Source organism: Danio rerio, chromosome 5, assembly GCF_052040795.2.
Source record: "Danio rerio strain M-AB ecotype USA chromosome 5, GRCz13ab, whole genome shotgun sequence".
Classification (NCBI taxonomy): Eukaryota; Metazoa; Chordata; class Actinopteri; order Cypriniformes; family Danionidae; genus Danio; species Danio rerio.
In genome coordinates this window covers 14,527,237-14,537,500 of record NC_141025.1, presented here as the reverse complement: position 1 = coordinate 14,537,500, position 10,264 = coordinate 14,527,237, and the positions used below count along the sequence as shown (strand labels likewise).

At 38.8% G+C, this 10,264-nt stretch overlaps 1 protein-coding gene across 1 annotated transcript in view; it reads left to right on the top strand.

The window, feature by feature from the left end:
* Nucleotides 1–4,954, top strand: part of mxd1 (MAX dimerization protein 1) — a 61,300-nt gene extending 56,346 nt beyond the window's left edge. Inside the window, exon 6 of the mRNA XM_087253293.1 lies at nucleotides 3,832–4,954. Within this exon, the coding sequence (XP_087109419.1) occupies nucleotides 3,832–4,025 (194 nt within the window). The 3' untranslated portion in view covers nucleotides 4,026–4,954. The remainder of the gene's footprint in view (nucleotides 1–3,831) is intronic.
* The last annotated feature ends 5,310 nt before the right edge of the window (nucleotides 4,955–10,264 follow it).

Sequence of the window (10,264 nt, the reverse complement as noted above, 5' to 3'; positions counted from 1 at the left end):
GAGGAGAACACACAAACTCGCATAAAAACACCAACTGGCCCAGCCAGGACTCAAACCAGTGACCTTATTGATGTAAGGCGACAGTGCTAATTCCATATATATATATGGAATGTTAACTGTCAAAAGCTATAAGGTATATATATATATATATATATATATATATATATATATATATATATATATATATATATAAAGTTGCCTCTATGGCAGTATGCAGGGAAGTGGCAGTATGCAGGGAAGGATAGTAAAAGCCAATATGTGATTGGCTAAGACGTGCTTCATGTGACCGAGTTAGCATTAGGAGTTTTCCAATGGTAAACATTTATTTTTTTATCTTCCCCATAATAAGAAAATCTCTGATAATCACTGCGTCCCCAATGGCATACTACACTCACCGGCCGCTTTATTAGGTACACCTTCCTATTACCGGGTTTGACCCTCTTTTGCCTTCAGAACTGCCTTAATTCTTCGTGGCATATATTCAGCAAGGTACTGGAAATATTCCTCAGAGATTTTGGTCCATATTGACATGATAGGATCACACAGTTGCTGCAGATTTGTCTGCTGCACATCCATGATGTGAATGTTCCACCACATCCAAAATGTGCTCTATTGGATTGAGATTTGGTGATTGTGGAGGCCATTTGAGTACAGTGAACTCATTATCATGTTCAAGAAACCAGTCTGAAATGATTCACACCTTATAATTTGGCACATTATCCTGCTGGAAGTAGCCAGAAGATGGTTATACTGTGGTCATAAAGGGATGGGCATGGTCAGCAACAATACTGAGGTAGGCTGTGGCGTTGACACAATGATCAATTGGTACTAATGGGCCCAAAATGTGGCAAGAAAATGTCCCCCATACCATTACACAACCACCAGCCTGAACTGTTGATACAAGGCATGATGGATCCATGCTTTCATGTTGTTGATGCCAATTTCTGACCCTACCGAACGTCACAGCAGATCAGCATTTTCTGAAATACTGAAACACTTAGACCAGCCCGTCTGGCACCAACAACCTTGCCACGTTCAAAGTCACCTAAATCCCCTTTTTGCTCTTATGCACTTACACACTCAAGGGCATAGTATGAATTTAGTGTCGTCCCAAATGGAACACTAAATTTTTTTTTACTCACCGGAAATTCAAACTTGTTTCCAGATAGTTGCCAAATTACTGAGTTAAATGTCCAAACTACCAAATAATACCTGCTATAACCGAATTCACCAACATCAGTGCCCGATAGCTCTGCCTCTTCTTCTATGTAATTAAAACTGCGACTGTTGAGTGCGTGAAGTGTCCAACATTCCACACTTTATTTTAACGGTTGAATAAGTGCATAGGGGTTATTGAAAGTGCACTTATTCTTTGTAGAATAAAACGGATATCTCAGTGTGAATGCAATACTTACCAAATGGTGTAGAGTAGTGCATAAGTATGCGATTTGGGATGCACCTAATAATTCTACTTAGAACCGTTTGTCATCACACACATACGATTCATGCGCAGTTTGATGATCACACATGAAGCCCACGTAATTTTTCTCTGAATTCAGACAAATACGGGTCTCTCTGGGAGTTTATTTTGTATATGCTGTGGCCTGTCCTGCAAACAGATGGCTCACAGACAGACTGCCGCAACATGATGAATGCTTTAACACCTAAATTGGAATGTTGCCATGGAGATAATGGACCAGATTGACGAAACGTAGTGCTCTTCAAAACTGCACATGAAAACGCTGTAACATTAATAAGGATTTATTGAAAACAAGTTCTCAAATGACATTACAGCTCACGTATTGCATGCCATTACAGATTCTGTGCATGTGAATTGATTTTTATTCGGTGTTAACAATGCTGCATAAGCCTGGTTGAGTGTGTTGTGCATACATGACAATAGATGAGGATTATCAAGGAAAATTTGGCTGATGATGGTTTTGTGAATGTTTGTTATGAGAAAACTGGATCACTGCCTTTATAAGCAGCTGAGTGTGCACTGCTGACAGCTTCATTGATTATAATGTGATTAATCTTGTTTGTCGTGTCACACCACTTGCATGCAGTGTGGACACAATGTCAGACATTTGTTTTAACATCATCCGCCAACAATGGTGGGGGGGGTTTTCACTAGTTTTAGCAATTACCCTGATGATCGTTTAACTTTATTTATTTCATTGATAATTGATAATAATTATAATTTTTAATAATATATTTTTTCATAATAAATATCTTAAATAATTGTAATTAAAGACCATTTAAAAAATTATACACCACCCTTTATTTTCTTGCAATTTGAGTTTTGTCAATTGAGAGCTTAAAAAACTGGTAATACTAAATAATTCATTCATTCATTTTCCTTCGGCTTAGTCCCTTTATTCATCAGGTGTCGCCACAGTGGAATGAACCACCATCTAATCCAGCATATGTTTTACACAGCGGATGCCCTTTCAGCTGCAACCCTGTACTGGGAAACACCCATACTCACTTATTCACACACATACACTATCTAATAATTATTAATACGTATTAAAAAGGAACAAATTTATAGTTTATTGAAGCTAAAGTAATAGTTTTATTCAATTCAACTAGAGCGCATGTCTTTGGACTGTGGTGGAAACCAGAGCACCCGGAGGAAACCCACATGAACATGGGGAGAACATGCAAACTTGAGCCGGGGCTCAAACCAGCAACCTTCTTGCTGTGAGGCAACAGTGCTAACCACTGAGCCACCGTGTCGCCAATTCTATATAATAATTATTGTTTTAATTTATAATAATTGTATATAATAATAATTAAATAATTAATTGATAATAATAATTATAATTTTATATCATAATAATGATCATCGATAATTACAATTAAAATTAATTTCTATACTGCATTTGATTTTATTGCTAATAATGATTCTATATAATAATGTTTAAATAATTATATATAAGTATAATGATGTTTTTTAAATATTAAAACTATATATTTGTCAGTGCCTAGTGGTTAAGTGCGCTAATATATAGCACCATGATATACACGGCCACCCGAGTTCGATTCCCGGCTCGAGATCCTTTACCATCCCTTTTCCCTCTCTCTGCTCCAAACTAGTGCCTGTCAATTCTCTGAACTATTCTATACATTAAAGTATCTGAACACTTGAACTACTCTTGTTTGTAATTCTAATTGCTGTTAAAGGACACACAGATCAGCACTTTGAATTTCTTCAGAAAACAGTGAACCATTTGGGTATCTTCGCAATACAATATGATAACGAAGGAATTTGAACATAGTATGATTTGCACCATACTAATTCTTTATTTGAATACCATTTATTGTGCAAATTGGGATACAGCATTTGTGTCATTTTAGTTTGACCACTGCAATGCACTGCAGCAATGCTCAGGGTGATAGTGCAAGCGCCATATTACCCTGAAGCCGAAGAACGGTTACTCTCTGAAGCTAAGCAGGGTCGAGCCTGGATGGGAGACCACATGGGAAAAGTAGGTTGAAGTGGTGTTAGTGAGAACAGCAGCAACCTGCGGTCTGTGTGAGTCCTAATGCCCCAGTATAGTGAAGGAGACACTATACTGTCAGTGAGCGCCGTCTTTCGAATGAAACATTAAACCGAGGTCCTGACTTTCTATGGTCATAAAAAATCTTATGGCACTTCTCTTAAAAGTGTAGGGGTGTAACCCTGTGTACACCCCCCGCCCCCTGATTGTGAAGCGCTTAAATGTTCTATAAATGCTCTAAATAAATACACGTTAAATTGCATTACATTACTAAGAATAATGAGTGAATATCTGCCCAACCTTTTTCTGTTTTTTATTTGTCTTACAGAAGAGGTGGATGTTGACGTGGAGGGCACAGACTATCTGCTGGGTGACCTGGAGTGGAGCACCAGCAGCGTGAGCGACTCGGACGAGCGGGGAAGCTTGCGCAGTAGCTGCAGCGATGAAGGCTATTCCAGTGCAAGTCTCCGTCGCCTCGCCAATTCTCAGGAGAACAGCCTGGTGCTGGCCTGCAGTCTATAAGAGCACAGATCACTCCTAGGCCACTCATCCCGCACCACTTCAACCTGTACCTCCAGTCACCTACGCACGGCTCCTCCTCCTCTAACACTTGAAAGGTGTCAGCTCCTTCACAGCTCTTATTCTTGCTCCAGTCCAAAGGAGGAAACACGGGAGAAAAGTATTGGATTTGGATGAGCCGCTCACCAACCAGACCTCATATATGCCGCACTGACATCCCCTCACCTTCGCCCAATCAGATCTTCCCACTAGCGATGCGCATTATTATTGTAAAGTTTGATCAAATCAGCTGATAATGTTAGCTTCGGATATGTTAGAATGATATTGAAATTCTGCCTTGCCGATTAGATGATGTTGATTTATGACACTGCAGTAACTTAATTGTCCACTAGGAGTAGCTAGCAGTAAGATTTACATTCACAAAAGTTTCATTGTTTATAATTGCCAGATTTAAAACGCAGATTTGACTCGATGTATGATGTACAACATCAGTAATCTATTTATTAACAGTCACCACCCTCTCCTGGTCCCGGTGACCACCCAGTAAGACTATTCGTATGAATGGAATCTGTCGAAAGGCCCGTTCACACCGTTCGTGTTTTCACATCGTGTTTTCCTTCGATGTTTAATGTCTCGTGACTAAATAAAGGGCGGCAATGTGATCGTGCACACCAACGCGCAAAACAACAGGCGTCATTTTTTTTTAAATGCCTCATGCTCGTTTTCTTTTCCACCATCTAGATTGCCACTGTTGTTCACATGCCTGGAGCTGGTAAAGTTAAAGTAAACAGCATTTGGAGGTGCTCAAGCACAAAACTTTCAATGCGAGCACACATTAAAGAAGATGCCCAGAGGCAATATGAACGTAGCGCTGCTTATTGCACTGGTAAACAAAAATAATTTGTTCATCGCTAGAGCTGGAGCTGCTACTTGAACCATCCATGCTTATTTGAATAACCAGTAACTTTAACAAACGTGTCAACTTTCTGTCTTCTTCTGTGTTACAAGCGGGTGTCAGAAGCTTTTGGGTTCGATTGGGTTTGAATCCGGAAAAACATCTCGAAAACGCTGAAGATAAACGCAAAAGAAAAGCATCCCGGTGTCTACGAGCCTTAAGGTTGTTTTCACACCTGCCTTATTTAGTTCGGTTGAATCACACTAGAGTTCGTTTTTCCTCTTGATGCGGTTCGTTTGGGCAGGTGTGAATGTAGCAGTTGCACTCGAGTGCACACCAAAAGCGGACCAAAAAAGTGTACCAAGACCTCTTTAAATAGTTGGTCTTGGTACGCTTTCAGACTAACCGTGGAGCAGTTAATTTGTGTTGAGAACATGATCCGAACTAGATGACTCTGAAGTGGTTTGCAATTCGCTTTCGCCGCATTAAAATGCATTAAAATGCATTAAAACAGTTTTCCAGCCACAGCTGCACTTCATTTTCAAAAATGGATAGTTTATCTAAAGTGACGTATACAAACTATATAGTATACTGTGACCAGAGATACAGTCAGCCAGCACAGTCGTCCCTCTATAGTATAAAGCGACATTTTGTGTCTGCCGGTTTGTGCACTTGCGGGAGTTCTGTTAGCATTTTCCGGCACGTTAATTCTGACCATTCGAAAGCAATTTAGAAAAAACATCTGGCCAATTAGTGATGTGGATTTTGTCACATGACTGCATTTTGGGTTTTTTCAACTGGTTCGGACCAAAGCAATCCGTGTGGTGTGAAAAGGAGCTAAAAACGGCAGAAAACTGCTACAATGTAGTTTATGTTGTTCTTAGTCTAGACCAAATGACCCGAACCACTGATGTGAAACACCCTGAAAGGAGAAACCATTTTTCCCCAATCAGCCTCCTCCAAGGGTTCTATAAAGTCTGCTTACGAGGAAATAAGATTTATTCTGAGGACGCAGAAATTTTTTTAAAAGTAAAATACTAAAAATGAGTTTTGTTTTATTAGTTTGAAGTTAGTTCTGTTCCGATTAAAGGGTTAGTTCGCTTAAAAATCGTGTCATAATTTACTCACATTTCACTTGTCCAAAACCTGTTTTACTTTCTTTTGTCTGTTGAACACAAAAGAAGTTATTTTGAAGAATGCCGGAAAACAGCTACCATTGACTTTTATAGTATTTGTTTTTCCAACTAAGAAAAATGGTTACAGGTTTCCAGCATTCTACAAAATATATTCTTTTGTGTTCAACAGAATAAAGTAACTCATAAAGGTTTGCAACCACTTGAGGTTTAGTAAATCGTGAGTAAATATTGAGTATTGTGAGTAAATCGTGAGTAAATATTTGTTATTCATTATCAATTAGCATTGATTGGTGTCATCAAATCAAGTCTGATTTGATTTAATAAACAAGAGCTGCAGGTTATGGAGAATAAACATTACAAACCTGACACTTATAAAACAAAAATCAGCATCATCTATCGGCATATAGGAGTGAAAACATAACAGCCTATCAGATATCAGCGCAAAACTAATATCATGCATCACTATTCCCACTCATTTGCCTTCGCTCCCACCCCATCATCCAGGAGAGAGGCACCCGATTTGAGACATTTCTCATCCCGAAAGCCCCCCTAAAGACCCTTAAAGACCTCAAGCCAGATGAAGAATGTGTACCATACCACACCCACTGCCTATTCACTGTCGCTCTCTGGGACAATCACACCCAGGCTGACTTACACAGCCCTTTATGTTCCTTCAAACAAAACTGTACCGTCCAGACACAGGGCTGACCAGTAAGCTAACCTACCAGAGCATGGTATTTTGCACTTAGATGACGACGTCCGTAGGAGTGGCCTTTTATAACACTCCAGTTTTGCCTCATCCTGCATAATAATAACCAAGGACCGGACTTTGGGGTGAAAGCTGCGAGATCAAAGCAAAAAAAGGGCTACTTCTACCGTCCAGGCAAGGATCGCTTTGTGTCAAAAACAAAAAAAAAACTACAAAAAAAAGATGTGCTGTCATGTTTCGTTTTTCTAAAAAACGTCTCGCCGAAGGGACCGCAGCTACTTTAGTGATGTATCAGGCAGTAGTGTGTTAGCTAGTCTTAAAATATCTACCTGCACTGTTTTAAAAACACCCGATTCTGCAGCGATCACCGATGTGTTGATGTTTTGGTTTGGTTGAATATTTACGCTCATGCTGTGCTAAATCATCAAGGTGGTAGCAATACACCCCTTCAAATGGACTTGGATCTTCCTAATCAGAGGAAAATCCATTATTTTAATACTTTAAATATGATCTGCCATCTTGAAAAGTTCCTTCAACTACAGCAAGCAATGGGCCGGAGCGTTTGCAGCATGAGATTCTTCGTCAAAGGGTTTGTGGGTTGGGTTTTTTGAAAAATGGGGTGGGACCGTCTGGATCTCAGGTATCTCTTCCTCTCTCTCTAAGGACAGTGGCGTGTGTTTTTGGTTTTTTGGGTACGTCTGATGCATTGTTTGTCTGTTTTGTTTTTCTTTTGACTGTTCAGCCCCAGGGCGACTCTAGAAGCACATTCCATGGTAGAGCGGAGGTTAGCATTATTGCATGGACTGCAGACACACTGACACAAAGGCTTCAGATTACCTGCTGTATGAGCGACGGAGCCCTCTGATCCTACGCTATCAGCCTCATTGTAAGAGTGTGTTTGTGTGTGTGTGTGTGTGGCCGCAGCACTGCATTGCAGTTTCACTCCTGCTACCTAGCTTTTTACCATTTCAGCTAAATGTAGTGTATATAGTTCACAGAAACAGAGATATCTACCCTATATGTACGTATATTGATAAAGTATTTATATTTGATTTACATTGACAGAAATCTATATATAAGAATATATTCGAGTAGTGGTTGCCTTAGTTGCTTCAGTTCTCCTTTTTTGTTCGTTTCAACATGTAGATTTGCACTATATAGTTAGGTACCCAGCAAACAATTTTGTGTTTAATAGATGTCTAATAGACATCTAAATGTAGACAGCTTGGCTAAAACAAGGCTAAACTTGGGTTGTCAGTCAATGTCTAATAGACGTCTAAGAATAGCCCAAAACAAGATTAGTCGTCAAATAAACAGTGATGAATGGCTAAACATACATAGTCTGTCTAATCCCAGCAAACAATTTTGTGTTTAATAAACGTCTAATAGACATCTAAATGTAGACAGCTTGGCTAAAACAAGGCTAAACTTGGGCTGTCAGGGAAAATCTAATAGATATCTTAAAATAGCCCGAAACTAGACTAGTCGTCAAATAGACAGACGCAAGCAAGCAATTTTTGATTTTAAAAGATGTCCAATAGATGTCTTATAGACGTCTAAACATAGTCGTTTTGGCTAAAACAAGGCTAAATTCAGGTGGTCAGTGAAAATAAACAGATCCCTGCAAGAGTTTGTTGTTTTAAAAGATGTCTAATAGATGTCTAAACAGTCGTCTTGGCCAAAACAAAGCTAAATTTGGGCTGTCAGTGACAATCTAATAGACGTTTAGGAATAGCCCAAAACTAGACTAGTCGTCAAATAAACAGATTCCAGCAAGCGTTTTTTTTTTTGTTTTTAAAAGATGTCTAATAGATGTTTAATAGACGTCTACACATAGTCGTCTTTAGTAAAACAAGGGTAAATTTGTGCTGTCAGTAAAAATCTAATTCAAAATCAAATAAACAGAAATGAATGAGTGCACATATAAAGTCTGTCTAATCTGTTTATTTGACGACTAGTCTAGTTTCGGGCTATTTTTAGATGTCTATTAGATTTTCACTGACAGCCCAAGTTTAGCCTTGTTTTAGCCAAGCTGCCTACATTTAGATGTCTATTAGACGTTAATTAAACACAAAATTGTTTGCTGGGATTAGACAGACTTTATATGTGTAGCCATTCATTTCTGTTTATTTGACGACTAATCTAGTTTTGGGCTATTTTTAAAAGTGTATTAGATTGTCACTGACTGCCCAAATTAAGCCAAGATAACTATGTTTAGATGTTTATTAGACTACTATATTTTAAAAACAAAAAATGCTTGCTGGGGTATTAATATATCTTGTTTTAGATTATCTTTTAACCTGACGCTCACAGAGCCCCCCGAAAAACTTTATATATATTTTATTTCCTGCACAAATATAAAAATGACAACTAAAAACGTTTAAAAAAAAAAAAAAAACTAAAAAGTGAGATAAATTGCATTAAAAAAAATTTGTTGATTGGGATGTATTTGTTGGTGTGTTGGTGGCACTGCGATTGTTGAAAGTGGGTAATCAGAGTAGCCTGTGATTTTCGTGCCTGGAGAAGCGTTTTCTTATAACACTAGTGAGTAAAGTGGGCTCTGTAGGAAGCCTAGTGAAGGATCTGTGTTTGAATGTACTGTCGCATCAAATTAAAATTTAGAGCACAGGTCTCAATCTCGATTCCTGGAGGGCCGCAGCTCAGCACAGTTTTGCTTCAAACCTAATCAAACACAGCTGATCCAACTAATCAAGGTGTTCAAAAGAGGCTGTTTCTCGATATGCGTTCTTCAATGATCTTGTGTTCTCGTGTAGCATCATCAACCGCCAGAGTTCAGTTCCAATACCCAAGACTGCAAGAATGGAGGACACGTGAAATGTTCCCGGATGTGTTCTTGAAATCGAGGACGCATTGATGCAGACTTGAGTGCAAAACTTGCTCGAGAAGTCCTAGAAGTCATTGCGGCTGACTGAATAAAGGCGGTGGGAAGCGCAGCATTTTATATAGATTTATTATTGAAGTTCAGAGATATAACTTCTTTGTCTCAGGAGTTTTCCTAAATGAGACTGACACATCACCATAAAAAATCTTTATGAAGGCACAAGCACATTAAGAGTGTTTAATTGCTGAAATTTGTATTAAAATCAGTTTTATTTGTATTGTGCATCGTATATATGTAAGGTATTTATTCATAATATATATTTTGAAAATGGGAAAAACAATAAATCATTGTATGAATGCTATAATGTTTAAATAATTTTCCATTAAAGACACGTGGAGGTCACGTGACCTTCAGGAAGAACACCGCTTCTTATTTCTCATAGGACGCATTCTCTGTTCTCGCGGTCCTCTGAGTTCTTTCTTCTGAGGTAACTTGGCAAGACCAGTTTCCGCAATGAGTCTGGCTGTTTCTCAATTCCAAGAACACAGAGAACAGAGTCTTGAACAGCTTGTTTAGTGGCATCAGTTGTGTTTGATTAGGGTTGGGGTAAAAATGTGCAGAGCTGCGGCCCTTCAGGAATCCAGTTTAAGTCTTATGTTC